An 18686-nucleotide genomic window follows, 5' to 3' on the forward strand; every position below is an offset into this window, starting at 1 on the left:
CATCTTAGGCATCTAACTAATTCATCACAATTATACCTTTCCTTTTCTCCCCTACCTGGTATTTGACTCTGTTTCTTATAGAGACTTGCTGCTATAATCTCCAAGAATTATGCTACAGATATTCTTCCTTCACACTAGGCAGTGTGGTTTATTACCACAAAACAATGGCATCATCAACTGAAATTATTTGACTAGTTTTTTCTTTTTCTTTTTTTTAAAAGTTTTATTTATTTAAGTAATTTCTACACCCAACATGGGGCTCACACTTACGACCCTGAGATCAAGAGTCAGCATGTTCCTCTGACTGAGCTAGCCAGGCACTCTGATTAGTTTTTTCAAATCAATTTACATTTAAGAAATCTTAACAATTACAGACCTATATTAGAATAAGAATTTTTTAAATTTATAAAGCTAACTTTATGATACTTCAGTGACAACTAATTTACTATGTGCAAAAAAAGTTGAAATGTTAAAGAAAATAAATGTAAAAAGTCCTATGCTGTCAAAATAAATTAAAATTTCAGATGAAGGAGACACCAGATAGAAATTGGTTTTAAAGGGAAGGATTCTGTTAAGAATTATTTAAAAGCCTTTATAAGACTTTATAAACCCCCTCTTCTGGCAATTCAAAGGCCAAGGGCTGCTCATTAATCTTTGATTCTACTTTGTATAATCATTATACCTGCCTACATGTATGTAACTATTACATATATATATAAAGGGACCTAAAAATGTATATCACTCAATGATTAAAACAAATTAAGTTTCTTTCTGTATTTTATTTCATTAAGTATTATTAAATATACCAGAAAACATTTCGTACTTATACTAAATATAAATTTTTTATTACTTCATTATCTTTTAGGGTATTAAAATTTCACTCTCAAAGTGAAAATTCTGAAACACAAAACTTTCCAGTTTAATTATCTTTCCTTCTCAATTTTTCTGGGAAAAATCTACAAAGATGCTCAAGATCCATTTTAAGGCTTATCATGTCTAATAATATAGGCAAACAGTCTACTTATTTCTATTCCATGGCATTCATAAAATGTTAACAACATGGTATTCTTCTCTTTATTGAAAATGCATTTCATTATATACAAACCTAATTGGTTTTTATCATAACCAAAATATGGAACTTCTGTCCTGATGTGCACTTAGTTCAAAGGATAAAGACCTTCCTCCGATTCCCTATCACAGTGCACATGGCACATGTGCATACTGATATGAACTGCACAGAAACCTGTCAGTCTCCTGACTGGACCCTTCAGCAGTGCATCCTCAGGATAACTCAATACTAAAAATCTGCTAATCATATATACAGAAGATACATGCTTTTGCTCTTAGATAAATTATTGGATTAAACTACCATATTTCTCAAAGTCAACATGTTATAGAAGAACTCAATTTACTGATGTAATAAATCTGTTATATATGAAGTGGGTTTTTAGCATGCCATAAGAGTTAAATTCTTACTATATTACATACTGCTAAGATCATCAGGAAAATCAAAACCATTTCCATAGGTCTCTCATTTTTAAATACTGTTTAAAATCAATCTCTCTTAACAAAAATGAATTTTGGTAAAACTGCCCTTAGATCAAACTATAATACTGATGAAAACCAAAAGTGCTTTAAAAGAACTCAGCAAATTCCTAGACAAACTTAAAACACATTTCCTTACCTGAGATGACCCTACTTCTCCCTCTTAAATCTAATTAGCAATCTAAAGTTCAATGCCTAGGAACAGTTTTTAAAGGAAATTAAATGGGAATCATGAGAAAGCAGGACTCCAAGCAATGATTATACAAAATATGTGAAACACAAGCAAGCCATATTTTAAAACCACTCCTTGAAGTATTTAAGAATTTTGTTGCAAATCAACAAATTCCTCCCTTTGTGTTTTTTGAGGGGCAGGGGTTACTTACTTGTTTTTATGGGATTTTCATGAACTTGCTCAGCAAGGAGATGCTGATGTTGAGAGAAAATGATCTAAGGCAGTATAATGAAACTAGATCTGAAACTAGCATCTATCTACTTAATAACTGAGCTAGAGTTATTTTTCTATTATTTTCTATTAATCAGTTATTGCTGATTTCATTTAAACTCAATTTTTTCAACTTAAATGGTTGCACTAACAATGGACTAAATAAAGACATTCATTCACAATAGTTATAGTCTGAAAAGCACTTAAAATCAGAAAAGCAACTTAGAATTTAAAAGCTCAAAATAACATTCAACAAATTTTTATGTAAAAACACGCAGATTTTTCCAGTAAAATCCTTAATGAACAGTGATTGCTGACCAAAAAAAGGAATTTTTTTTTAAAGAGCATTTTATCTTAACTCAGAAACTACAGGATGAACTTAGTATCAATATTTTTAAACCGATTAACAATAAAAATTATCCTACACTGGTATCACATGAAAAACTGAATAAAGCCTTAAAGTTTATAGACCTAAATTCTGCCTCAGGTATTTTTGGCCTAACAATGACAAAACGGTTCAAGTGATACAGAAACAACACCAATAACAAAACCAGCGACTCGTTATTTGACTAAGACTTAAAATCATGCCAAATGGCAAAACAGCAAAATATGTAAAGTGGTTATTTTTACTTACAAGTTAGTAACTGGCTCTCCTTTCAGTGGAGGTAGGAGGTTTCCTGACCCAATTAAACAGTTGTGCACTATAGTCAGACTCTGTAGAATATCATCTCTGGAAAAGACAAAAGGTATCCTCATATTTTAGAAGACTCCAAATCCCCTTCTAACAAGAGGACTTCTAGAGTCTAGGGTGGAGTACAAGAACCTTAAGTGGGGATATACAATATTAAGGTAAAAAAAATGTCTTAAGGCCCACTTAATAATACAAGGTAATGAAATAAGTATTTATTGGTAATACAGACCTGCTTACAATTAAACAAGCTCTAAATAATCACAAGTAACAACAAGTGATTACCCTTTGTGAATCAATTCTGAATGCAATCACCTATTCACCCAAAGATCACTACCACTAACAAAAAGGGAAAACTGTTACAGAAGATCTCCCAACATAGTTCATCTTTCAAAAATGGACTAGCTACACATTTACTCCAAAAAGCAGTTCAGTCATCAATTGTACTTCTTTCCTTCTCCATTCCTACTGAATTTGCTTATTAAAATTTCCTGGTATTTGACACATAGTAACTTTCTTAATATTATTTTAGGAACTTTCAAAGATTTAAACTATAAAAGTCTAATGATCTTAAATAATTGTTCCTTGTTAAAGCCTCTTGGAAAAGAAAAACATCTCAGATATTTCACTAAGTAATGTTAATGTCAATAATATGAATTACAGAAAAAAAAAACTAAAAAAACATCTAATCTGAATCTAGAAAAATAGGCATTTCATACACTTCCCCAAAAATGCTCAAGCTAAACTGCTAAGTAGAAGTCACAAAAAGCAAACTAGAAAAAAAAACCAAGTTTTTCTATTTAAAAGGCTTAAAAATCATGAAGGAATTTGTTATACTGCTCTATATTAAATAGTTCTCTAAATGCATTTATGGCAGATATAAACACACACTGAAAATAAATCATTCGGGTAGGCTACAGAGAAAGGAAAAGCACAAAGATTTTAGTCTGCAACTATGTTAACAGTTCCTGGTTATGAAAGAAAACTAACCTAGACATTTCAAGTTCGCCATCACCACAGTGCTGGAGTTTGATGAGCTCAGGCTGAAGAAAAGAGTCCAACAGATAGAATGCAAAAGCCACTTCCTCTGAAGAAGGAACATGCCACTGGATGCCCAGATTCCACAAGTCCCCTGGTTTACCCCAGTCCTAGAAAAAAATAGCATCTGTTCAGCAGGTTGAGCAGTTGAAAAAAGAACATACACATGTAACATAAAAGGTCTTCCAGAAAATGTGGAAGTAATCCAAACCTAAGGTAGCAAAAAATGCACAAAAAAGGGCATGAAAACATCTTACCCCCCCCCTTCATTATCACTCCAGAAAAAGGTCTCCCTGAAGAGCCACTCAACTCTAAGAGCAATAGTGAGTTTCTGTGAGTCTACTGAGTTCCTCAATAAAATTATATGGAATATAGAGGTTACAAATAGCATACCAACTCACTTCATATACAAACAAAAAAGAAGAAAACTAGGCCGTTCCAGGGCTATGTTGCACTTTCCAAGTTTAAAAATTCCAATAATAAACTTAATAATCTACTTTAAAGATAAAGAAGTGATACCTTTATACACAAGAAAAACTCCCACACTTTGAATCCTTAGAAAAATAGCCCAATATGTACTTGAAATCTTGATTACTGACAACACCTGCCTTTATAGGAAAGTATTCAGAAGGAGGCTTGTCGAAGCCACCTGGCACACTGCAGTACTCTGTAGGGTAGATGAGTGTCGTAGAGCGAAGAAGGTGGTGTAGAAGGTTACAAGACAGAGTGTAACCCTGCTTACAGGTCAGGTGCAGGGTTCTTTGGAGAATCTTTACAAGCTGCTCCCTATAAAGAAGCAATTTCTTCCCATCCACTCGAGTAATCTAAAAGAGGAAGAAAATAGTTCAAGACATTTTGGTGAAACGATTAAGAATCAATAATTAATGCAATGGACAATGTTTAGCTACTAAAGTAGCCGAAAATAGTAACAGTGTCTCTTCAAATGACTTTAATTCATTTTAGGACTGTCATTTTAAGTATATTCTAACAATTCTTTTTTTTTCTTTTTTTTTTTTTTTGGTCTAGAGAAGTAAAGTTTATTTATTTTTGAGACAGAGAGAGACAGAGCACGAGTACGGGAGGGTCAGAGAGAGAGGAAGACACAGAATCTGAAGCAGGCTCTAGGCTCTGAGCTGTCAGCACAGAGCCCGACGCGGGGCTCGAACTCACAGACCCTGAGATCATGACCTGAGCCGAAGTCAGAAGCTCAACTGACTAAGCCACCCAGGCACCCCAGAAGTAAAGTTTATTACATGAAAAACACATAAGGGTGAAAACTGGCAAAACACCTATATTATTCCCCTATGGAAACATATATGTATGTTATTTTAAACATTAACGTATGCTACTTTACAAAAAGATCAGAAAAATAGGAAAAGGGAAAATCATATGGGACCAGTAAAATGCAAATATCAAAATAGCAGCTAACAATGCTTTTTTAAGATCAAAACACATTCTTTGAATTCAGGCTCTCATGTACCATAGTACCATCCTTTCCCAAACAGTTTATTTCTTCGGTTCCTCAAATAATTAAAAATAGAACTACCCTACGACCCAGCAATTGCAATTGTATTTATCCATGGGATACAGGTGCGCTGTTTCAAAGGGGAACATATACACCCCAATGCAGCGCTATCGACAATATCCAAAGGATGGAAAGAGCCCAAATGTCCATCGATGGATGAATGGACAAAGAAGATGTGGGGGGGCGTGCACACACGCGCACGCACACACACACGCGCGCACACACACACACACACACACACACACACACACACACACACGAGTATTACTCGGCAATCAAAAAGAATGGAATCTTGCTATTTGCAACTACGTGGATAGAACTGGAGGGTATTATGCTAAGTGAAATTAGTCAGATAAAGACAAATATATGACTTCACTCATATGAAGAATTTAAGATACTAAACAGATGAACATAAGGGAAGGGAAGCAAAAATAATATAAAAACAGGGAGGGGGATAAAACATAAGAGACTCTTAAATATAGAGAACAGGGCACCTAGGTGGCTCAATTGGTTAGGTGTCCGACTTCAGCTCAGGTCAAGATCTCACAGCTTGTGAGTTCAAGCCCCACATCAGGCTCTGTGCTGATCTAAGAGCCGGAGCCTGCTTCAGATTCTCTCTCTCTCAAATATAAATAAACATTAAAACAAATTTTTTTTTAAAGATAGAGAACAAACAGAGGGTTACTGAAGGGGTTGTGGCGGGGAGATGGGCTAAATGGGTAAGGGGCATTAAAGAATCTACTCCTGAAATATTGTTGCACTATATGCTAACTTGGATGTAAATTAAATAATACATATATTAACTAAAAAAAAAATTTTAAAGATGTAAAATCTACTGATAATTGACTAGAAACAATAAGAAATCTGCAAACAAACTAGTTTTACATACATATATATATATATGTATATGCTTTCCTTATATATTAATGAGAACTAATTAGAAAATTAATTAAATGTAGATATAATTCATAAGGAAAGAAAAGGTCTATCTCCTCAAAGAGACAAAACTTAATTGCAGTTCTCTGTTCGCTACCCAGTGAACTAACCCATAAAGGAAAATGAAGTCTCACTGAGAGCCAAATTTAGAATGTAGACAGGGGGAAGGAAAAAAAAAGAATTGCCAAAATGGTAAAATTTTCAATGAAAGTTACTAATATCAGAATTAATCAGTAAAAAGCAGAGTGCTGCACATGGAAAGTCATCAACCAATATCACTCTTTTGATAACAAGAAAATGACATTATCTGATCTTGTAGCCATATCAAGAAATTTCTAAAACTTAAGATTTTTCATATTTTTATGTCAATTAAAAAAACTGAAATTCTAAAACCAAGCCAACATTTACATACTACTATTTCCTTAATCCAAAGACTTACAATACCTCAGACAAAAGTTGAAGATTCCACAGCAACTCCTTATCTAGCTCTTCTTCATTTAACACATCATCATCTAAAAATGGCAAAACAGTATCAAGGAAAGAGAACCATGTATCCAACTTAAATGCATCATTTTTCAATATTTGTCTTTAGTGTCTCTAACAGCTGAGAAGACTCTCTTTTTGAGAGACTTTTCATTCCTTCCTCATGTGGCTGAACTTGCTCCAGAAAAGGTAAAAACTCAATTCGCAAGAAAATAAACACATCAGTCAGGACTCCTGCTCCTCCAGTTCTCACAAAATAACTGATATTTTTTTATGGCAACCTCTGAATGTTCTTGTATATATGAAAATACTAATTTAACAAAGTAAAATTTCTAAGATGTCACCTGGATGATACCTTAATTTGAGTAATCCCTGTCCCAAACTACAAGATTTAATTTAATTATTGCTTAGCTTACAGAATCTGTTTTCATCAACAGAGTTCTAGAAACCAAAAAAAAAAAAAAAAAAAAGAAAAAAAAATTCACCTAAAATTGCAAATACAGAATAATAACCTTATGACTTACTCATTGTAAGCTGAGTTATAACACTGCAGCAGTGAGGAACAAATAACTTCAAAGACTCCTCTGGGCAGCACTGAAAACAAATTTGTATAAGTAAGTTTTCTGGAAGGCCACGAATATTCAACACTCACAAAGTATACCCTAACACTATTTTCAGAGGCAAATAAGGGTTGTAAGCTGCTACTGAAAGAACGATATATTGTAAGTTATAACAAACATGTCTAAAAATAAGTAACCATATAAACCTGCTGGTTACTGATGCATTAATTCATCCAAAAAAAAAACCAAACTCACCTTTACAGCAGCACGGCACATGTCGGCCACCATGCGGCCTGCTACTCTTGTTTCAAATATATGTGAAATAGAAAAATTAAAAACTTTCTGAAGGGCGACCTATTAAGATATGTAAGAAATGAAAACGTCTTATGAGCATTTTTAAGAAAACTAAACATCTTATGAACCATAAAAGAAAAATGAGATTCAGACTATAAAAAAAACCATGTAGGAAATTTAACCATCTGAATTACAAAAATAATTCAATATAACATCAAGATCTATCAACAATCTTTGCACAAAACCCTAACGTGAACAAAACATTTCAGACACAAGATTTTATTTCCTACAGAAACATTAAACACAAAACTATAGCTGTTGGAAGCAAATGCAAATTATCTTGCTGGCTAATCCAACATAACAAAGGGAAGTTTTTGGAGTACTTAATATTTAGACTTTGTCATTCTGACAATGCTACAAACTATAAATATTTATCTCTACTCTAAAAGACCTGGAAGCAGGTTTTGAATCCTGCTTTTTTACAATCACATCACAGAAAGCAATTTTACAATCATATCACAGAACTGCCGAATGAAAGAATGGACTCTTGACATTAACAATTTTCAGGATCGTTAATCCACAACTCCTTTCAAAAGATTTTGGTTAAATGAGAAAATTTACATTAATTTCTATACTAACATATATCAGTAAATATTTCATGCATCTGTAAAGCAGTTTAGCTTTTACCCAAGATAAATACATTGAACAGTCATAATCTCAGATGAAGGGAGATGAAACATGAACGGAAGTAAAGTCTTGTCTTAAAGACCACACTCTACATAACGTGTCAACCAATACTGAATAAGTGAATGTTTACAGAATGTCTTGGGAGGACACACAAACTCCCATTCATTATAGTTTGTGGGTTTTTTTTTTTTTTTAAGTTCATTCATTTATTTTGAGACAGAGAGAGAGAGAAAGAGTGCAAGCAGGGAGAAGGGCAGAAAGAGAGACTCCCAAGCAGGCTCTGCACTGGTAGCTTTCAACCCTGAGATCATGACCTGAGCTGATACCGAGTCTGACATTCAACCAACTGAGCCAACCAGGCACCCCTACAGTTTGCCAGATTTTTATACTTGGGATTTAATTTCTATCATGTGATGGCATAAACAATTTCCAAAACTTTCCTCCCAAACAGTATTTAATTGATTAAAAAAAATGCAGTCAATTCTTGTTATATGTAATATATTCTATAAAGTTGCTTTGAGCACTGATAATAGCAAATACTGAATCACTGTTCCTAGAGGAAATGCAGGATTAAGTACTAACAAGTCTCTGGTTTTCATCAACTGATAAATATATAATTTTGCTTTATGTGTATTTAATATATATTGTTGATTCACTGACAGTGAAGTCAGCCAATGGCACTGTAACCCATGCCTGAATAAAGCTCATCTAAAACATGTTATTTTCTGTGAGGCACATCATAACTCTCTTACGCTCAGAACAGTAGACAGTGCTGCAACACTACTCCTGGGGGCCATTTTAAACCACAAAATCCCCAACAAAAAGCACAAAATGTGAAAACCCGGCACTAAATAGACGTAAAACTTGCCAGGGTGCCCGGGTGGCTGAGCTGGTTAAGCATCCGATTCTTGATTTTGGCTCAGGTTATGATCTCATGGTTTTTGAGTTCGAGCCCTACGCTGGGCTCTGCGCACTGACCACGTGGAGCCTCCTTGGGTTTCTCCCTCTCTGCCCCTCCCTTGTTCACATTCTATCTCTCTCAAAAATAAATAAACTCTAAAATAAATAAATTAATAGACACACAGCTTGCTTACAGTATTAGAGCTGAAACAAGAAGGCAGAGTGTGTTACATTATTCAACCTCAGCCGTGAACACGTGCAACTCGTAATTTTTGCCAAATTTACACATCTGCACAAGAGCACTGTGAGTATAGATTTTGGGATTACAAACAAATTTTCTAGCAAGCAGATGAATTTGCAAATATGAAATTTGCAAATATAATGAGAATCAACTGTTCATCTTTTTCAAATTTTAGTATGAAACCAAGGATAAATGGCATGATATAATATTTAAAGTAACTTGAAGCTCAATTTTTAAAACAACAAAGAAAACAAGATTGGGATTTAATTTTTTGCAGCAATGAGACTCTTACCATAAATATTTCTTTGGAACATTGTGTGAGGATTGTACTAAACGTAGAAGACAGACCTAATTCGACCAAACTCTCCAAATGAGTCATTTTCTCAGTTTCTGTCTCTTCTCTTGTTTGCTCCAATGTGCTACTTTCTATAAGTCCAAAACATCTAAATAATCCAAAGAAAGGATAATTTTAGCAACTAAGAACTAGTTTAACATTTTTGATGATAATTAGATAACCCTCCATTGTCATGACTATTTGAATGACAGCTATGCAATTTGTGCAGGTTCACATATCACTTGTCCTTTTATAACTTCAGAAGCTCGGTCCCAGGACAGTAGTTATGCAGAGACTGAAGTTGTTTGGACAGGATAGTCATTTCTTTCAATGTCTAATAGAGAGCGGGTCTGGAGCACATACTCACCTGTCCATAAATTGTAAGACGAAATCCTCAAATTCAGCTGTGGCTGAACAAAGTTCTCGTTCCACCTATGACATTTCAATGCGGAGAAAAATTAAAAATAGCCTTTGATTTTTTTCTCAGAACTAATGAAACTCAATTATGGCCTACAAAATAGATTTAACACTACATTATTATACTGAGTACGATGAGAAACAGTACCAGTACCACATATCAATTTAGAAAAACCCAACCTACTCCTTTCCGGGAACCAAAATAAGCAGCAATTAGCATTATTTTAAAGGGCCCAAAACAGAAGTCAAATAGCCATCTTTCTCAATAACTACAGTTTTTAAACTTCTAGTGTATGTATAAAGAATTATCTTATGACTTGAATATTCAAATGACAAAATTCAAGTAGAAACATGCCTACAATAAAGAAAATAGTTCTAGAAGAATCAGTCAGTAATGAAAAAAATGTCTGTTCATTAGATGTCAATCCCCTCAATACATTTATTCCTAAGCTAAAACCAAACAAAAACAAAATTTAAAAAACCCACCACTACCTTTGCTTAACAGAAAATTAAAAGTGACAAAAAATTGAAATGCACCTCCAGATGTCAGTTGTTTACAAAAATAGCCCATTTTCTGGGGCTCCTGTGTAGCTCCAGTCGGTTAAGCATCTGACTTCATCTCAGGTCATGAACTCATGGTTCATGGGTTCGAGCCCCTTGTCTGGCTCTGTGCTGACAGTTTAGAGCCTGGAGCCTGCTTCGGATTCTGTGTCTCCCTCTCTTTCTCTGCCCCTCCCCCACTCACAATGTCTGTCTCTCTCTCAAAAATAAATAAAAAAATAGCCTATTTTTTTTTAAATTTTTTTTTTCAACGTTTGTTTATTTTTGGGACAGAGAGAGACAGAGCATGAACGGGGGAGGGGCAGAGAGAGAGGGAGACACAGAATCGGAAACAGGCTCCAGGCTCTGAGCCATCAGCCCAGAGCCTGACGCGGGGCTCGAACTCACAAACCGCGAGATTGTGACCTGGCTGAAGTCGGACGCTCAACCGACTGCGCAACCCAGGCGCCCCAAAAATAGCCTATTTTTGACCTACAGCATTTGGTGGGTGCTCTGCAGATTATCTTACCAATGACCTGGCCTTCCATTTATATCATTCTAATCACAAAATAGTAATCTTAATGTTTATTTATTTTGAGAGAGAGAGAGAGAGAGAGAGAGGCAGGCAGGCAGGCATAGGGGCAGAGAAAGAAAGGGAGAGACATAGAATCCAAACCATGAGATCACAATCTGAGCTGAAATGGAGTCAGATGCTAAACCAACGTGAGCCACCCGGCGCCCCACAAAATAGTAATCTGAAACTGTTGGTATTTAAACTATCAAATTTTACTATGTGGGGTGCCTGGGTGGTTCAGTTGGTAGGGCATCTGACTTGGGCTCAGGTCATGATCTCACGGTCCATGAGTTCAAGCCCCACGTCGGGCTCTGTGCTGACAGCTCAGAGCATGGAGTCTGCTTCAGATTCTGTGTTTTCCTCTCTCTGCCTCTCCCCCATTCATGCTCTGTCTCTCTCTCTCTGTCAAAATTAATAAACATTAAAAAAAAATATTACTATGCATTTACATAAGAGTTACAACTCAGTTAACAATCTTTCTACAACCAGTAAGCATCCTTACTTCTGTGAGGTCACTTCTTTCTTGTAGTACAGATGAACAATCTACTAAAGGCACCAGAGTGGAAAATGTTGCTATAAACTGGAATGTGATCTGTGGGAAGATGCAAAAAAATTAACAGTAATTATGTAATTCTAATTCAAAAATACAAGTATACCATAAGCTACAATAAAAAAGTACCCAAATAAATTATCTTAAGGGAAATACCACAGTAATATTCCAGGAAATTTTTTACTTAGATTTGAACATTTTAAGATTCCTCATAATTAAGGAGCTGTTACTTTAGTAATGAAGTTACATTAAATTTACTTCCATAGTTATTTATTATGTTTAAGCACAACATTCTCCAACTCTCTGTCAATCAAAAGTTAACTTTGCCCCCCACCCAAAGATGCAACATTAACTAAGGATAAAAAGGAAATGCTTAAGCAAAAGCTACAGATTGGGGAAGAGGGAAGGTGAGCCAAAATTCTAAGTCAGGAGAGGTGTGTATAAATGGGATCTGGCATTTTGCACCCAGCAACTGTTATCATGCCCTTGTCATCAGTGTAGATGAAGGGAAGTACAAATGATCCCATGCTGATTTTTAATATCTCTACTTAAAGAAAATAGTAAATATATAGCAAGCGTTGAAAAAATCCTGTGATCATTAAATGTATCCAGATTATGGCACATTACTTCTGAAGGATGACATATAGCTCAACTAACCATCCACAGATCTAAACTTGGGCATCTACAGATATAACCCTTTAACATTAACAAATTTTACACTGAACTATGTTCTAAACAAAACTTAACAGGATGCCAACTCACACAATTAGAACTCAGACACAAAACAGAATGATAAATATGCTTACCATGCATTTACTGAAGTCATTTGGATCCACCCCAGGCAATGCTCTCATCAACAGAGGTAGCATGTGTGTTGGACCTTCAGGAAACCATTTGCCCCCTGATACCAAACTGCGGGCTACTCCAATTACACAACTTAAAGTAGCTGTGAGCTGGTGAGGTTCTGTTAAAGTCTCTAGTGCAGGATACGTTCTACAGTTGAAAACAGAATTAAAAAAAAAAAAGATTCCATCACAGATAAAAAGGCACAATACATTAAATCTCCCAAATTCATAAACTACATGTTGGCTTTGAGGCTGGTAGCTAGCAGAATCTTTTGAGTGAGTATAAGTTAACAGAATCACACACATAAAGGAAAGGTACATGTTTCCCCAATCCCCTGCCACCTCACCATGGCTCTCCATGCATATTTCACAGTGAAAAATAACATAAACTGGCAAGATCTAGCATTATTTCAGTCAGTTGAATCTACTTCCCTATGTCAATAGGAATGCATCTAATCTAATGGTCAGTGACTATCAGAATTCAGGAAGAGCAAGTGATAATTATCCCACTCTTCCCTTTTATTCGAAAAACAATCTTTACTAAAACCCTGAAATTTATCTTATACTTTTTAGAAGACTGGTATTTTAAAATTGGAAATCTGCTCTAGAAACATAGTAGAAGATTCCTGACACTAGAGTGCATAAACAAGGGCGAATAATACAAATACAGTCTTTGATCATCAAGTAAAATACAAGGCAAGAACATTCACTCTTTGACAAGTGATTTCATTTTTGAGAATCTATCCTGTGGGGGTGGGGGGGGGGAGTCTAAAATGCAGTCATTTTAAATTTTTCTTATACAGAAAAAGTAAATAATAAAGGAAATTTCATCATAAGTAGAAAAAAAGAGGATTTGGAACAGGGGTAAAAAAAACTAACAAACCTATGCTTACTTTAAAAGATGAAGAAAACAAACCAACTCTTTAACAGAGGAGATCTAAAATCAAATGCCTAAAATTTATTTTCTACATTTTTACTTTTTAAAGTACTTTTGCTTTTATAAAAGAAAACTTGAAAATATGTCTCTTATATGTCTCTTGGCCAAGCATGTATCACTCAATATGCTATTAAATTTGTCCAAAAAGTGAAAACTAAAGAAAAATGTGTTGGAATAATTTTACTTGTATATAAACTTTGTTCCTTCTATTAAAAATGTATCTCACTACATAATTCATCAGCTGGAAAAACTGAAATAAGCCAAAACAAATATCAAAATATTCCCATCTTCAAAATTTTAGCTATGCAAACAGCTGAAGTCCCTCCTTAAAGGTATGTCTCTCCTCAACAAGAGACATCAAGGGAACTGCCACTGAACTGTTAGTGTTGCTACCACATGGAGGCCAGAGTGCAGAGAATATTGGGGGTTGGGACAGAGTAGAAAGCGCCTAATTTCCCCATTCTATTTCCTAATTAACTTATATGTACTGGGAGAGTTTCAGTGCCCCCAAAGTGCACACAAAAAAGGGAGAGGTTTGGAAAATGAGGTAAAACTTGAATATTTATGGCAATGGGGACAGGGCCAAACCAAGAGGTTTGGAAAATGAGGTAAAACTTGAATATTTATGGCAATGGGGACAACTTGAATATTTATGGCAATTTATAAATAATGGAGACCTATTTTGGTCAAGATCTCTTTTTTATCTTTTTAATGTTTCTTTTCGAGAGAGAGAGAAAGCGCAAGCAGGAGAAGGATGAAAAGGGGGGTGGGACAGAGGACCTGATGCAGGATCTGAGGCGGGCTCTGCACGGACAGCACAGAGGCCAATGTGGTGCTCAAACTCATGATATATCATGAAATGAACTCGTGAAATCATGACCTGAGCCTAAGTCAGACGTTCAATCAACTGAGCTGCCCAGGCACCCCAAGATCTTTAGTTTAACAGGATACCTGTCTCCAAGCAAATGTGCCCAATTATGCTATTTCAATGGTAAGTAAGATAATAGGCTGTCATGTACATCATCACTAAAAGACCTTGCACAAATCTATTTTATGGAACTCAAACTGTTAGACCCTTCTTAGCCCTAAAAAACTAGTATTTTTTTTTAAGACATTAAAAGAGAAATCATAAAGCTCAACTTCAGACAGCAGAGGAATTAACAGAAAGCTTAAGTATTATTATAGAAGTTCAGAAGGCCTATAATGTGACAGTGACTAGGCAAACAAAAAACTTGTTACTATTTCAACATACAAAACAAAATGAATGTAATAAAGTCTACATTGTGGAAATAATACATATAAGATTATATAGTACATGAAAATAATAAAGATAGTCAAATTTTCTTCTGTATCATTGCTTCTAAGAAATAAAAGAAATCCAAAATCACTTTCACTGCCACGTTGTCAATATTTAGTGACACTCACATTTTGATGTAAAAGCAGTCACAGCTTGCGTATTTGCTTGCTTGCTTCCTAAAACAATTTTATTTTTAAGTAAACTCTATACTCAACATGGGGCTGAAACTCACAACCCCGAGATCAAGAGTCACATGCTCCATCAACTGAGCCCACCTGGCACCCTTACTTTATTAAGCACAAACTTCAGAAACTAAAATTTGCCAATAATTCAAAAATATTTTATCCATTTAGTATCGATTTTCTTTTCTCTTCAGTAAACCTTTATCAAGCTACCAATCATTAGGTTAAAATGCCTTGCTTCTCCTCTAGGAACAGGAATAAGTAGCAAGAGAGCAAAAGAGAAGCCACAGAAAAGACAACTAAGTAGAACAGCAGAGTAGAGGGAAGAGATAACCAGAACGGCCGGCCAAGGCTTCAACCAAACATGTAAAGCTACACTTACCTTTCAAGTACGGGGGGTATTACTAACTCAGGTCTCATGAGTGCAAGATTCTGCAGAGCCTGTGCTGCTTCTAAACTACCGGTTTTGCTAAACATAGCCAAGAGGACAGGTTGAATAATGCATCGTACAAAGTCTGTAACATCTTGATCAGTAAGCTTATGGCTATCAGGCACAGGAGTTAACCAAGAAGGCTTCTTGTATCTTTCACGATGCAATCTTCTAACAACACTGTTTGGCAACCGCTGAAGTAGTTTCATTAACTTGTTCTGGGGACACAGAAGCAAAAAGTCCAAGGTAGGTTTGATTTCCCACACAGATAGTTATGGTTCCTTTCTACAATCCAAGTAAAATTTCTTAAAATAACAGCTCTTACAATCTGTTACAAGCACCTGCATAGCATAACTAGATAGAATAAAATACTTTATCAATTAATTACTGATAATAATAAATATTTGTTTTAAATGTCAATTTTATTTTTTTTTTAAATAAAGTTTATTTTTGAGAGAGAGCAAGCACGAGCAGGGGAGGGGCAGACAGGAGACAGAGAATCCCAAGCAGGCTCCATGTTGATCTCCATGCGGAGATCTCTTAGGCTCGAACTCACTAACAGTGAGATCATGACCTAAGGCAGGACACTTAACCGACTGAGCCACGCAGGCGCCCCTCAAATGTCAATTTTATTTTCTAGCACCAGATGAACCTTCCATTACATGAAAAACTATTCTAACCAGGCAATGTGGAAAGAAAACAAAATCCAAAACCAAAAACCACACTGACTGTACTTTCTATTACCAGAATGTGACATTTTGTCACCAGTTACTGGACTAGTATTATCTTATTTTTATGTTCTATGAACACAGTATCTTAGTCTGAACTTAATCAGCTACATATAGCCAAAAGTTATACTTATATGAAGGACAGAAATAGTATTATAGGTTGCATAATAGGCGATAGTTATGTGTGACCATAACTTTAAAAAGTTCCAAACCCTACAATAAAAAAATGAACATACTCACCAGCCAGCGCCCATTATTTGAAGGGTGGTAAAAAGATGTGATGCTGTTAAACAAACCAGCCAAGTGTTTCTGTACTAGCTTACTTGGTCCACCCTATTCAGATAAAAGAATAAAAATATCAGTACCCTCAGTACCCTGGAAAATTGAAGGGATCAATAGGCCCAAGCCTACATATAACTCTCCAACATGGTGCACATCCATCTTGATGAGAAAAACCAATTCTACCTCCAAATAAAAGCCAAAAACAATTTGCTAGTAAACTTCCCACAATCCTCAATTCAAAACACTCTAAAAGTAAGGGCAACCTACTGAAACCAAATCAGGTAATTGCAAAGACATCTTTCAATTTAGGGTATCAGCATATTTTACTCTTCTGCAGTGAAAAAACTTTTGTCAGTAAGAGTCTTAAAATAACCAAGAGTGCTAACATCAGGCATAAAAAGCATTCCTTAAATGATTTGAGAAGTGAATTTCTTATTGCAGGAAATGAAGATGTGAGATTTACATAAATGGATTCAAATATTTTATTATTACTCCTAAATGTTTCAAATGATTAAACCTGTGGTATGTGACCACATTAAAAAAAATTTTTTTTTAAATGTTTATTTATTTTGAGAGAGACAGAGAGAGACGGACAGACAGACAGAGTACGGGCAGGAAAGGGGCAGAGCGAGAGAGAGACACACACATAATTCAAAGCAGGCTCCAGGCTCTGAGCTGTCAGCACAGAGCCCGACACAGGGCTCGAACCCACGAACTGTGAAATCATGACCTGAGCCAAAGTCGGAAGCTTAACCAACTGAATCACCCAGGTGCCCTTGGCCACATTTTGACTCAAAGGAAAAATAGTTTTTTCTCAATCTATTACCCAAACAAACACACCAAACAACAACATGATCTGGGGGAAAAATGAGGAAAAAAGTTAGTATTCAATCTTATCAAGTTGAACAGCCCTGAGGATAAAGAACTACAGCTTGGTCTTGAAACCTTCTCTCTCTCTCAAGATGATCTTTCAAGAAACAGCCTAGACCTAAGGTAGACTGTCCAGTTACATGAGGAACATGTCTTCCTGCTGAAATGAAATCCACGTTCATGTTCCCAATTTAGAGTAGGTCAACTGCTAAAGAGACCATAATAATTCCATAGCAAAAAACAAAACAAAACAAAAAAAAACCAACAAAAATTTCAAAATCCTAGCATAATAATTAGCATTTTTATTATATTCAATATTCATATCTAACACAAAATAAACATGTCAATGGGAAAAACTGTATGAGAAAGAAGAGCAACATGAACTAAAATAAAGCTGATACTAATCATGATATAATTCTGTCGCTCCTAAAAAAAAAAAATTGCTGATATAACATAGTAAACATCCAGATGTTTTTGCTCATTTGGAGTATTATAAAGAAAATAGGATTTTCCTATTTAATAATGAAATTGCAAAAACGGGGGGAGAATGAATTTCGTTTTTTAATTTTAATGTTCATTTATTTTTGAGAGAGAGAGAACGAACAGGGATGGGGCAGAGAGAGAGAGGAGACAAAGAATCTGAAGCAGGCTCCAGGCTCTCGGCCGTCAGCACAGAGCCTGACGCAGGACTCTATCCCTTGAGCTGTGAGATCATGACCTGAGCCAAAGTCAATGCTTAACTGACTGAGCCACCTAGATGCCCCTGAATTTCTCTTTTTAATCTAAGAATAAAATGTAAGAGCTAAACTTCTCACAACCATCCTGCCTTATCCACAGAAAAAACAACAACGAAACAACATAACCTGGGGAAAAATATCAAACACAGAATAATAATTTTAAAAAGAGAGAGCTGTAGAAGGAGAATGAATGACAATCCAGAAAATTACAGTATGAAATTGTTTTAATATTCTTATTTGGAAGAGGACACTGAAATCCAAGCATGTGGATATATTTTTACTTTCCTTCAAGGATGTCAGTAAAGTAATCCTCCATACTTCTCCCTTCACCAAGATTACTTTATTTAATTAGCTTTGTGTTCAGTGCCATCTTCAACACTGAATGCATTAGTACTGAGCATATGCAAAACCTCAAGTTCTAATCCCACATTTATCATTATCAACTTGACCTTTCATCTGTGAGATTGTTAGACATTCTAAATCTCTCAAAACTCTAAACCCTGACTCTATTTTTAGGATTCATTGGCTAGAGAGATTTATAAATGGTGTGTTATGACTACATTCTGGGTCTGAGAAACATTAGCTTACTACATCAGAAAATATCGAAGAATCAAATGACCAGCT

General features: G+C 35.3%; 1 protein-coding gene across 3 annotated transcripts in view; it reads right to left on the minus strand.

The window, feature by feature from the left end:
• Positions 1–18686, minus strand: part of PSME4 (proteasome activator subunit 4) — a 98768-nt gene that overhangs the window by 43084 nt on the left and 36998 nt on the right. For all 3 annotated transcript variants that reach the window (XM_023251674.2, XM_023251673.2, XM_023251676.2), the window contains 12 exons: positions 16414–16506; positions 15398–15663; positions 12561–12747; positions 11707–11796; positions 10041–10105; positions 9632–9782; positions 7473–7571; positions 7182–7251; positions 6619–6686; positions 4322–4537; positions 3666–3823; positions 2622–2717 (listed from right to left, as the gene is read on the minus strand). In XM_023251674.2, coding sequence (XP_023107442.1) covers positions 2622–2717; positions 3666–3823; positions 4322–4537; positions 6619–6686; positions 7182–7251; positions 7473–7571; positions 9632–9782; positions 10041–10105; positions 11707–11796; positions 12561–12747; positions 15398–15663; positions 16414–16506 — 1559 coding nt within the window. The remainder of the gene's footprint in view (positions 1–2621; positions 2718–3665; positions 3824–4321; positions 4538–6618; positions 6687–7181; positions 7252–7472; positions 7572–9631; positions 9783–10040; positions 10106–11706; positions 11797–12560; positions 12748–15397; positions 15664–16413; positions 16507–18686) is intronic.

The sequence above is a fragment of the Felis catus genome, chromosome A3 (genome assembly GCF_018350175.1).
Source record: "Felis catus isolate Fca126 chromosome A3, F.catus_Fca126_mat1.0, whole genome shotgun sequence".
Lineage (NCBI taxonomy): Eukaryota > Metazoa > Chordata > Mammalia > Carnivora > Felidae > Felis > Felis catus.